The 13,324-nt window shown below is 38.6% G+C and overlaps 1 protein-coding gene across 10 annotated transcripts in view; it reads right to left on the bottom strand.

Annotated features, from left to right (window-relative positions):
* Nucleotides 1–13,324, bottom strand: part of SH3KBP1 (SH3 domain containing kinase binding protein 1) — a 472,618-nt gene that overhangs the window by 74,175 nt on the left and 385,119 nt on the right. For all 10 annotated transcript variants that reach the window (XM_069063466.1, XM_069063459.1, XM_069063456.1 and 7 more), the window contains one exon: nt 13,051–13,158. In XM_069063466.1, coding sequence (XP_068919567.1) covers nt 13,051–13,158 — 108 coding nt within the window. The remainder of the gene's footprint in view (nt 1–13,050; nt 13,159–13,324) is intronic.

Genomic DNA, 13,324 nt, shown 5'->3' with positions numbered 1-13,324 from the left:
TCTCTCTCTCTCTCTCTCTCTCTCTCTCTCTCTCTCTCTCTCTCTCTCTCTCTCTCTCTCTCTCTCTCTCTCTCTCTCAATCTAAGGGGTGTAGAGATTAGTGGTTAAAAATAAAGGCAAAAGGAGCAGCTAGGTGGTGCAGTGAATAGAGGACCGGTCCTGGAATCAGGAGGACCTGAGTTCAAACCCGGACTCAGACACTTAACACAAAAAAATAGCTGTGTGACCTTGGGCAAGTCACTTAACCCCAATTGCTCTCCAAAAAAAAAGGCAAGGAAAGAAGGTGAAGTTCTAATCAATAACAATAATAACTTGCAGTTGTCTGGTGTTTTACAATTTACTGTATCTCTGTGAGGCAGAGAGTGAATTTATTTATTTTTAAGCAATTGGGGTTAAGTAACTTGCTCAGGGTTACAAGGCCAGTTATTTCTGGGTGTGGTGCTAAGTATCTGAGCCTGGATTCGATCCCCAGGTCATCCCGACACTGGGGCCAGTGCTCTTACTCGCTGAGCCACCTGGCTGCCCCTGAGTGTATTTATTAATATTATTTTTTAAATAGATGAGGAAAATACAGCTTATGGGGCTTAACAGGTTTACCTAAGATCACAAAGCTAATAAACAATGAAAATGATGCTGAACCTAGGTCCTTTGGCTCCAAGTTTGGTATTTTTCCCCACCATTTTATTATATATTAAGCAACCCTTATTTCTCCTTTTAAAAAAGCAATGCTTTTTTTTTTTTTACAAAAAGCATTGATGTCACTTCCCACTAGTCTCAGTGACTCTCTCTGTCCCAACAGAACCCTCTCTTGTCATGAAGAAAAGCATAATTAAGCAAAATAAATCAATGCCCCATTAGCCATGTCTGACAATGTGAGCCTCATTCCTCCCGATGGCTCATATCCTGTCTGCTGAGATGAGGAAGTTGTGTTCACACCATTAATCCTCTGAAATTACTCCATTTATTAAAGGTCTGATTTCTTTCAAGGCTGGTTTCTTTTATAAAAATGCTGTGGTCATTTTACAAATGATCCTTCAGGCCTGGCTTATTTTGTTGTGTTAGTTTGTACAAATCTTCCCAAGTGTCTCTGAATTCTTGATATTTGTCATTTCTCATAGTTCAGTAACATCCTATTACATTCATGTAACAGAATTTGTCCAGCTGTTCTCAAATTGAGAACTCAATTTCTTACCACAAAAACTATTACTATTGTTCACCCCATTGGTTACAATCCTTCTTTACAACATGGCTAATGTTCAACGTGAAGGTGTTTGTAGAGCCTGTATTTGATTACATGCTGCTACAGAGGAGAGGGGGAGAAAATTTGAAATTCAAGAGATTGTGGAACTGAAGCTTGTAAACTAAAAGTAAATAAATAAATTTTTTAAAACGTACTACTATAAGTATGTTGGTATATAAGGGGTCTTTGGCTTCCTTCATGTATATTCCTAGTTATAGCATTGCTGGGCCTAAGTATACATATCATTTCTATTATAATTTCAAATTGTTTTCCAGAGGGATTGGATAAAATCTCAATTCTACCAATAATAAATTAGTGGAGAGCACCAATTATATAGTCATTTATTTGATAAAATTTTACTAGGTGCCTGTCATTGTGTGTGTAACACACTCCATGAGGGGATGCGAGCAATATAGAGTTAGGTAAAATACAGGCCCTGATCTTGAGTACCTAACAAATCTAGTACTAAGTGACTAATGCCTTGGAAGGCCCAGTATGGGATAGAAGAAAAGAAGGACATGGTTGCTGCTACATTCAAGAAACCTGCAGTCTAAGAGGGCAGATAAAACATACACATGTGAAACAATTAAGAGACCAATGAGATTATATGTAACTAGAGCTACATCGTATGATAAAGACTAAAATCTAGGGTTACAGTGAACTGCAGGGTCAAAATTACACAGCAATGCAATATGGCAGCCAAGAGAGTTCATTTTATACTAAAAGGCATTGAGAGTTGTGGAGTGCCTCTAGTGTGGCGGTGGTCTACTACTACCACTCTAGGTCTGTCCTGGCCAGGCAATATCTGGAATAGTGCACTGAGTTCTGTCTGGGTGCCTCATTTTAGGAAGAGTTTAGTTAAGCAAGAGAGTGTTCTGAGGAGGACAACCAAGATGAGAGAGGGCCTGGAGACAGGCCTTGGGAGATTTCCTGAAGGAAATGGGGATGCTTAATCTGGAGAAGAAAAGACTGTGCACAGAGGTACATAATAGCTACCTTGCAAGTATTTGAAGGGATATAACCTTGGAGAGGCATTAGACTGGTTTCACTTGTCCCTAGAAAGAAAGAACTAGGAGCAGTGGGTAGAGACTGCTGAGAGGCAAATTTAGGTTTAATATAATAGGAAAAAATTTAAATAATCTGATTATAATAATAATAATTTTTATTATTGCTACTAACAATGCCTAGCATTTATAGGTTTGCAAAGTGTTTTGCAAATACTATCTCATCTTATCTTCACAACACAACTCTGGGATATTATCTTCATTTTATAGATGAGGAAACTGAGGGAGAAAAAGGCCAAATCACTTGCTCAGGGTCACACAGCTAGTAAGGGCCTGGGGATGGTTTTGAACTTACCTCTTCCTGCCTCCAGGTCTGGTTCTCTATCCACTGCAGAACCAAGCTGCCGCAGATATTACTACTCTGGAGGCCATAGGTCCCTTCAAATAAAGATGGGATGACTGACCACTACGTATTTTAAAAAGAGGATTCCTGTTCATTTTGTGGGGTAGCCTCTGAGATCCCTTCCAAGTCTGTGATTCCTTTACAAAAAGGAGTTAGTTTGGGACCTGACTACAGCTCAAGCCCATTAAACAGCTAATACTTAATGTTTATCCCCCTCTCTATGTAAGTTTCCTAAGTAAGGAGCTTTAACCACCATCCACTCATGGGATAGATATAATATACATACAAAGTACATTATCTTCTAGATGGGTTATTTTTTAGGTAGTACTGCATCTTGTAGACAAGAGATAAATATTTATTTTTGGAGGAATGTGAAGAACTAAGCATTTTAATCTTTCAAGCTAGTTGGAAGATGGAGGGAAATTCAGCTATTATCAAACTGTTCTAGCTTTAAAATCCTTCACTCTGAAGGACACACGACCAGAAACATTTTCTCTCTTTATTATCTAAGCTTTTTCTTCTCTGTTTCTCCCCTCTGTCCTTCTGAGCCAGGGTCTCAGGCTTCTCTATCTCTTCTGGAAATTACTTTCTCAAAAAAGCCTAAACCTTTCTTCCTGGATTCTTATTGTGAGAAAGAAAGACTCTGGGAAATAGTTTCTTCCAGTCTTACAAGAACCCAAATTCTACTTTGTTATAATATAATTAGTATAGTCTATGGATATTGCTTTGCGGCTGTTTTATCAAGTGTTCAGAGTATTTACTGTTTTTCCTCTGGCATCCCACATTATTGTCAGGACCCAGGATAGATCCTCATAGAATCATGTTTGTAACATAAATAGCTAACAGAATCTAAAATGTGCAGCAAGAGATAAGTCATTGCTCTCCCAGCATTGATCATTTAGGCACAGACCCAAAGACATCTGGGCTTGAGAGAACCTGGAGACCACTTTCTTGGAAACACAGCCAGGACTTCCATATGTTGCTGAGTAAATGCTTGAATCCATGCCCTTGCATAAAATCACCAGAATTCACCAAAGAATTTTTGAGCAGTTTTAACTGAGCTCAAGAACTGTTCTCACTGAATGAATGTTGCTTCCTTCTTTCCCCCTAAATCATAAGAATTTCTCCTCCTTCCCCAGTGAGTGATTTAAACCACAGCCATTGGCAAGACAAGATGACATCTGTCTGAAACAGGTGGCCAACTGTTTCATATTCCCTCATCCACACAGTGACTACGTGTTAATGATTCTGATTATCATTACAACATCAACTTTTGGCAAATTACAGCATGGTCTCTAATCACTCAATCTTAAAATCTCCTATAAAATAAGGATGTGACAATAATGAGCTTTTAATAACAAGAAATATAAGGCTGGTTGGCTTTATAAACTAAGGAAAAAATTATATGCAATAAACCAAGTGCTTGCCAAAATGAAATGTCATACTGGAAGTATTTTTAAAAAATCTCTGACAGCCATTATAACTTTTCTTAAGCCAATCAATCAATCAATCGATTGATCATTCATTCATTTATGCAACAGCCATTTATTAAGCAACTGGCATATAAAAATACAGTGCTAGGTAGACCCCAGAGGATAAAAAATAAATATAATTAAGACATGGTCTCTGCCTTCATGGCATTTGCCATCTAATTTGCATAATTTAATTATGTAAATTTAGCATTACACATGCAAGCTAAGCTAAAAGTATGTGAAAACAGGTGGTGACTGTTGATATTCAGGGTTGATATACTCTTCTACAGCCCTGAAGTATATGTATGAACCAAATAAAAAATACAAGACATGATATTGAGAAGCAAGAGTCATTTTAGAGATCAGATATTCTAAATTCCTCATTTTACAGTTGGCTCAATGCCTTCCTTCAAGACCCAGCTAAAGAATCACCTTCTGAAAGAAGTCTTTCCTAGTCCTTAATTTTAGTGCCTTTCCTCTGATACTCCCTCCTACTTTTCCTGTATATATCTTGTTTACATATACTTGTTGGGGCAGTTAGGTGGTGCAGCAGACAGTGTTGACCCTGGAGTCAGGAGGACAAATGAGTTCAAATTTGCTTACTTTGTGACCCTGGGCAAATCACTTAACCCTGGTTGCCTCAGTTTCCTTATCCACAAAATGAGCTGAGGAAGGAAATGGCAAACCACAGTATCTTTGCCAAGAAAAACCTGATGAGTCAGACACAACAGAAATAACTCAACAAAAACAAATAAACATATATTATTATATATAATATTAAATATGTATTTAAATATTACATGTAATTATATAGTCAATAATAAATATTACATATAATATTAATAACATATATACATACATACATATACACACATATATGTTTATTTGCTTGCATGTTGTCTACCTCATTATACTGTGAGTTTCTTGAGAACAGGGACTGTTTTTGCCTTTCTTGTATCTCTAGAGCTTAGTGCAATGGCTGGCATAGAATAGGGGCTTAATAAATATTTGTTAATAATAATAATTAATAATAAATACTAAAGTTGATTAGACTTCCTGTTCTTGACCCCAGAGAACAGAACTAAGAACAATGGAATGAAAAATGAGCTAACAAAGCTATATACAAGTAAAAGGGGCCACTCAGCAGGCAATAGGCCCGCTCTCCTTGGAGGACCTCAAGCAAAGACTGGATTGACCACCTGTTGGGTATACCGTAGGAAGATTTCTTTCAGCTATGGGTTGGATTAAGTGGTCTATGAATCTCTCCCACCAGTACTGGGAATCCATGGTTTTGTCTCTGCCTTTGATAAATTAAGACTTCATTCAGAGTCATGAAGAATGACAAAGACTGATGGTCTCTCAGGTCCCTTTTCTTGGCTCTTACATCCTGAGTTCCCATGACTGGGGAGACATGGCTGCTGAGATTCCTGGGCAAGGTGACATGGGGGAAGCTGTGAGGGAATGCTTCAGAACACCACTGTGCTCCTTTGAGAAGGAAGGCAAATAGGCCAAGCCTGGCAATGTGAGATAGCTCATGGTTCTGGTGGCTGGCATCGTCCCAGTTGGAATCCTTCTGGAAATGTCTGTTGCACTGCATGATGAATCAGGGTACATGCGGCGGCAATGTGTTCTATCAAGCCTGAATACCTACACACAGTAGATAAGAAAGACCTAACATCATGGTAGTGTCTACCCTCTATCCATAGAAGAGCAATGGCCTCTCTCCTAATGTCTCTCTCTGGAAGAGTGTTTGGATGCCCAGAGAGAGAGAGGCTCATTAAGGCAACACTCCTTCTCTCGGTTCCTATTATCTCTACTTCATTTCAGCTTCTCATAATCTCTTGCCTAGAGGATAATAATAATAGCTAACAGCTAGAATTTAAATAGCACTTTAGTGATTGAAAAGCACTTAAATTTTATCCTCACAACTACCCTGGGAGGTAGGTGCTATGATTATCCCTGTTTTACAGATAAGGAAACTGAGGCTGACAGAAGCTAAGTGACTTATCTAGGGTCACACAGGCATTGAGAGTCTCAGACCAGATTTGAATCCAGGCTTTGTGCTCTATCGTCTATTGAAGACTAATGGTTCTACAGGCTCTTCTTTCTCAAGTCTATGCTTTCCATGGATTTGCTGTTGTTCAGTTATTTATCAGTCATGTCTGACTCCTTATGATACTATTTAGGATTTTCTTGGCAAAAATACTGGAGTGATTTACCTTTTCCTTCTTCATCTCATTTTACAGATGAGGAAACTGAGGCAGACAGAGTTAAGTGACTTTCCCAGGGTCACACAAGTGTTAAGTATCTGAGGCCATATTTGAAAGCAGGGAGATAAATCTTCCTGACTCCAGGCCTGGCACTTTATCCACTATGGCGCCACCTAGTGGCCCCTTCAAACAGCTACCAAACTGATATTTTTCTAAAACACAGATCTGACAGTCACTCCATCCCCAAATCAAAAATATTCAAAGGTTCCTTATTGCCTTTAGGATAAAATACAAAATCCTCAGATTGCCATTTAAATCCCTCTCCTACCTATCTGGCTCCTACCTAGCCTGTCAGCCATATTTTATTTTATTCCCTTAAACACACATTATATTCCAATAAAATGGTCTACTAAGTGTTACCCATATGAAATAATCCATTCTCCCCTTCTATGCTTTTGTATATGTGCTCTCCTACATCTAGAATGCACTTGCTTCTTACCTTTGCCTAATAAATCCTTGGTTTCCTTCCAAGGATAACACAAGTGTAACTTCCTATACAAGGCAAGGCCTTTCCTGCTCCCCCCGCCCCACCATCCTAGTTACTTGTATTCCTTCCCCTTATACGTTGTTTTATTTATTTTGTTGTGTACATCAATCAATAAACAAACATTTCTTAAGCTCCTACTATGTGTCAAGATTTGGGGATACAAAACGAGGCAAAAGACAGCTTCTGCCCTCAGAGAGCTTAGTCTAATGGGGAGATAACATGCAAACAAATATACACAGAGCAAGCTATTTACAGGATAAATAAGAAGTTTAATAGAAGAAAAACATTAGAATTAAGAGGGGTTGAGGAAGTCTTCCAGTAAAAAAAAATTTTTTTAAAGGATGCTAATTTGGACTTCAAGGAATCTAGTGAGGCCAATAGGCAGAGCAGAGGAGGTAGGGCCTTTTAGGCATGGAATGGACTGCTTGTGCACGTACACGTCCCCCAGTAGTACCTTGGACACTGGGGGATGGGGTGGAGACTCCAGGGAATGAGACAGGGAAAGGGTGGTCCTGTGATTTTGCTTGTGTATAGGATTCCCAGTGAGGGAATTTCCTCTGCTAATGAAAATCAGTGAATGTTCAGCAACTCATTATCTTAGAGAACTGCTCCAGGGGCATCATTCAGTGTCACATAGCCAATATGTGTCAGAAGCGGGATTTACTGCCTTTCACCTTGCATTTATTAGTGTTTAATAAAGGTTTATTAACTCAAAGGCAGTAAGGATACTGATGATTTGGTCTGTTGCCCCAAAACTGACGAGAGCATATCAGGATCACCCCTCATCACCAAGGGAGGGACAACGGCTGTGCCCTAGATCCAGATTGATAGAACCAAAATCTTGAGTTGATGTGAGAATAAGTTTTTGATAACTGTGAGAAACTGGCCAAGTTTTATCAGCTATAGAAGTTTGCCAGAGGGTCAAATTTATACTCAGAGCGTGGAATTGTTCAGATGCATGCCAGCCTGGGTCTTTTCCCAAAATGGAGGTCCTGGGACCAATGAAGAGACCATTTACTCATTTGTCTTCTACAGAAGAGATATCAAATACATGGCCCCAAACCAGATTAAAATGTAATTGGGAAATACTTAACAAAATAAATAAAAATACAATAAAACATAGATAATATTTCATTTTATGACTAAATCAATATGTGGCCTGCTGTGAGCCCTGTGTATGGACTAGGAAACCCTATTTCAATTTGAGTTTGACACCAATGCTGTACAGGGGTCTTTTATATACATGCAAAAGATGCTTTCTGGAGATACAGGGCTCAAAGTTATCACTGATTTCTATTGCCTAGTTCATATCAACAGCTTATAAATTCATTGTTAAGTGTTATTAAGACTAATCTTGGGAAATCTAAGTGTTTACAGGAAGTATGACTGTTAATGCAGAGTTATTGTCCATGAGATTCCCAAATTCATGGATATGTGAAAGGAAAGAAACCCTATACATGGCTCAAATGAGATAATGTCCTTAAAGATAAGAGATAAACGATAAAGATAAAAAAAAGAAAAGATTTTTTAAAAAAAGATAAAAGGTAATATCCTGTGAAAAGCTGAAAATGTTTTTAGAGCAAAATTAATCCTTTCTGTGTTTTTGACCCAGATCTGTGATTTCATTAGCCTCTAGGGAACTCCCTCTAAGGAAATTTCTAAGGAAATTATCTAGGCAACAGGTCACATGTTTTGCAACTTAATGGTTCTTAGAGTTGTCTGGGAAACTGAGAAGTTACACATTTTGTCCAGGATCCCATAGCCTGTATGTTTCAGAGGCAAGATTCGAAGACTCGAACCTAGATCTTCCTGACTACAAGGCTGGTTCTCCAGACACTGTACCACACTGTTTATTATTATTGTTGTTACATACAATTTAACAGGTTTAACATCATTTAGCAAGGTTATACTAGCATTTGGTTTTAATATCTTGAAAGTTGGGATTGATTGATCAGGGAGTAGGGGTAGAGGGTAGAGATTCTTTCTGTATAAATAAGCATGTATATATTGTATGTATGTTTATAGACAGACACATGTATATTCATTCATTTATTCTCTAAACAACTACTTTTAAAGCACTTACTACATATAAAGAATTTTGATAGGAACTAAAAGATACAAATCTAATAAGAGTATATAAATAAATATGCATATAATATAGTCGTTTTAGGAATATATAGGTGTATATGTTGTATATATGTGTGCATATTATATTTAAGATAATATATTTTATTGATATATTTCATATTTCAAGATTTTATATAAAGATATATATCTATAGATTTTTATCACTGCTCCCTCAAATATTCAGCCTATAAAAGTACACAAGAAAGGACTCATAGGCCTGGCTGGCTGGCTTTATACTTACATATGAAGGAAACTGCTTACATGATAAAAAGTTTTCCTATAGCTAGTCTCTAGGGTCTGAAATTTCACCATTAGAGAGTCACTCCTTCGGATAATGATAAGAATTTTCTATTCAAATGCAAATTATCCATGGAAAGAGTTACACTTTATGCTTGTGACATTCTTTTCAAGATGAGAAATAACTTAGAAAACAAAACAAACAGGGATAGGGAGAAGTATGAAGGAGGAAGGGCTACCCCCTATGAAGTTGTTGCACTTAGCAGATGGGAGATATTATAAGGATACTGGCCTACTGAGGTAGATATGAAGGCCATAATATAGAAAGGAGGAAGGGACAAATAACAAACATCCGCATCCTTCAAAATCTTACTTCAGGCCAGCCCCTCATGGGAGTAGGATATGGTCTCAAACCTCTGCTGGGAAGTACATCTGTCAGTGACTAAGAAGCAAAGTTCTATACAATCTGGTTAATTCTCCAAACTCATTTTAATTCACTCCCTCTCTGGTGCTCATTAAAGAGGGTAGAATAGGCTACTGCTTAGTGGAAGAGTTCTTTTTCTGGTCAATGATGCACTCTGCCTTGTTTTCTGAATTTATTACTTTCTTCAAATATGGGCAGGATTTCCAAGGTGGGACCGGACATTACGGTGACACCATTCTATTTTGTCCTACTACCATGAGAGGTGGGGTGGCAAAATGGAGAGAATGCTAGACTTGGAGTCAAGAAGACTGGGGTCTGGGGCAGGGGATAGAGCACTTGCCCTGGAGTCTGGAGGACTTGAATTCAAATGTGGCCTCAGACACTTGATATTTACTACCTGCGTGATCCCAGGCAAGTCACTTGCCCTTGATTACCTCACCAGAAAAAACAAACCAAGACGGAGGTTCAAATCTCACTGCTGACACAGGACAATAGGAAAGTCACAGAGGACCCAGAGGAAGACCTGAGCTCAAGTTTGATTTCAGACACTAGCTGTGTGACCCTGATCAATCACTTAACCTCTGGTTACCTCAGTTTCCTTAACTATAAAATGGGGATAATATCAGCATTTATCTCCCAGGGTTGTCAGGAGGAACAAATGAGATAATATTTGTAAAGCTTTTAGCACAGTGCCCTTCTCAAAGAAGAAGCTTAATACATTGTTTTCTTCCTTTCTCTATGAGCCCCAATTCCCTCATCAGTAATAATAAGAAAAGCTAGAATTTATGTAGCACTGTAAGTTTATGTAAATTGATGGGTGTGCTCCAGGAAGGAGAACTGAGGACCGTTTTTCTCCAAGATAAACATTTTGACTGCTAAGAAAAACATGCAAACTAGAACAGTTAAACAATAAAGAACCAAGAGAAAAGATGAAAGAGGCATCAAGGTCCTCTGTCTTTGGGTGGTCTTTCCATTACTGAGTGGCTTATTCTAATAACCATGTCCAAGTAATGTTTGACATGACTGTACATGTATAACCTAGATCAGACTGCTTACACATTTCAGGGAGGGGATGGAAGGATAGAATTTAGAATTAAAAACTTTTAAACAATAACAAATGTTAAAAATGGTTTTTACATGTAACTGGGGAAAAATAAAGATAGTATTTAAAATAACCATGTCCAAGTGCTGAGGATATATAAATTTTTACCGGCAGAAGTAAGGCTAGAACCAAGTTATTTCATTCATTGCTTATTACATAAAAGTACTGTAAGTGTAATCCTCATTTGAGGATACTCCTTTATTAAGGAGATTTCAATCCTCTCTGCTTGTATGTTGAGCTAGTAGTCTTCTCTGTTGTAATCTGGATTTGTGTGTTTTCCCCCCTTTTCTTTGTAACTTTTGCAAAAGGCTTTACCTCACACCATGCTAAGATAATTGTAATTTCTTCCAAGATTGTTCCTGAGATAAATATTAGCACTTAAACAAGTGACTGACTAGTAATCTGGTAATCCCTTCCTACTTTTCCAGTTTTCTGACACCTTACTCCACTCTGTGTTCTGCAACCCAGTGGCACTGGCCTCCTTGCTCTTTGTCTCCTTGCTCCAGCCATTTTCACTAACACTCCCCCTTGCCCAGAATTCTCTCCTCCTCATCCCCTTCCTGGCATCCCTGGCTCACTTCAAGTTTCAGCTAAAATCCCCCCTTCTCTAAGAAGTTCTTCTCAGTCTCCCTTAATGTGAGTACCTTTCCCCTGAGATAATCTCGAACATATCCTGTATACATCTTGTTTGTACATAGTTATTTACCTGTTTCCAGTTAGACTGTGAGCTCCTTGCCTCTTAAGTGAGGGCTTAAAAAATGCTTCTTGAGTTCACTAGGCACACTATATGCCTTGAGATAAATACAAGGTATGATATCCTTAGGCTAATTATGAAATCCTGTCTATTATGGGTTCTTCCCAGTTAATCACCACGTACACATGGGGGTGCTGAGTTTCTTGAATGTCTGCCAAGGCTGGGTTGCCTGATGGACCAATCATAAGCTCAAAATAATATGTCCACAAACTCAATGACATATAGCCAAGTAGCAATGCTAGGTCTTCAAAGACAGTGAAAAAAGGGGACATGATCAAAATTTGCATCAGAAATGGCATTTTTTTTTGTATAAATTGGTAAAGAGTGATCAATTCCCATTGCTGTTGAAGACTTGTCCTGTTTACCTGACACAGTTTCTAGTACTTGTATTAGTATACTGAAGGCCTTATTAAGCACCGGGAACTCTTGAAGCCTGGAAGAAAATGTCCTTTATCTGGAAGGGCCTGAGAGGGTCCCTGGAAGTTTTCATATTCCCTGTACTCACTCTAAGTTCAGCCAGATCTAATATGCTTCAATAAACCATGCTGAACTATAATGAATTGTGTGTTACATTCTGCTCTTACCTTTTAGTAGCAGCGAGGTAGCCTTAACCAAATAACCTTCCACTTAGACAATATATCCTGCAAAATGTTGGGGAATAACTAGAAAAGTCTGATCATCTTTCCAACAATTAGTCCCCTCAAACTAGGACTATCTGGCATTATTTATTAAGTAAGTATATTTATTAAGTAAGCACTTAATAAATGCTTGTGGACTGCTATGTTGACCTTCAGTACTAGACACCAGGCCAATCTAACAGCATACAGGATCACTGCGTTAGCCAACACAGACATGCGCCAGATTCTGGAGTCAGTCAGTTTTGTACATGCATATTCCCTACACATGTTAAGAAGGAATCACTACAGTTACAGTTTTGGTGGGAGACCAGCTCACCAACACTTCATCTAAGCTCACTGCAAGGATGGTCCATACTGAAGGACAGCTTGGAACAGAAACAGCTCCTCCATGGAGAGCTTGACTAGAAATGACTCATTGTTGAACTTGGCCAGTTCAGTATTGTTATCATCATTATATCACCATCACCTCACATTTAGAGAGATGGCAATTTTAACTTTTCAAAGTGTTTTCACATCTATTCTCTCCTTTCATGTTGAAAGCAACTGCAGCAAAGACATCCACCCAGTGTTCAAACTATCCAAGATGGGGCAGCTCAATGGAACCAAACCATCTTTCAGCACAAAAGTCAAAAGGCAAAGATGAAAACAAAAATGGGGCCCAAAAAGAAAGACTGAACAGATTAATGGGAACCCAGTGAGGAAAGAACAGCAAGACAGAGAATAATCTTCAGAGCCAATACGTCGACCCCAATAAATGGATGATGTGCCAACCAGTACAAAGGACAAAAGCATACTGTTAGGGAGTTTGCCAAGTAGAATTCCTAGAGAAGAAGAGAAATCCCAAATTCTTCAGAGCCTATAAACCAAAAAAAAAAAAAAAAGAAATACTTACATTCCCCTCCTTTTCAAAATCAGGTGGAAGAAGTTTCACAAAGTTATCCGGAAACACTCCTCGTCTCCCATTCAGCTCTCCTTCCCACCAGCCTACATCAATGCAATCCTAAGGTATACAAAGGCAGAAATTGAGAAATAGGACACAATAGATTCTCATTCTCTCTCTCCCTCTCTCTCTCTCTCTCTCTCTCTCTCTCTCTCTCTCTCTCTCTCTCTCTCTCTCTCTCTCTCTCTGTCTCTCTCTCTGTCTCTCTGTCTCTCTGTCTCTCTCT

The sequence above is a fragment of the Petaurus breviceps genome, unplaced genomic scaffold (genome assembly GCF_028583685.1).
Source record: "Petaurus breviceps papuanus isolate PSGF00001 unplaced genomic scaffold, PetGlider_PUasm1.0 90574, whole genome shotgun sequence".
Taxonomy (NCBI): domain Eukaryota; kingdom Metazoa; phylum Chordata; class Mammalia; order Diprotodontia; family Petauridae; genus Petaurus; species Petaurus breviceps.
The sequence above is the reverse complement of the archived record's forward strand: the minus strand, read 5'-3'. Positions and strand labels throughout refer to the sequence as shown.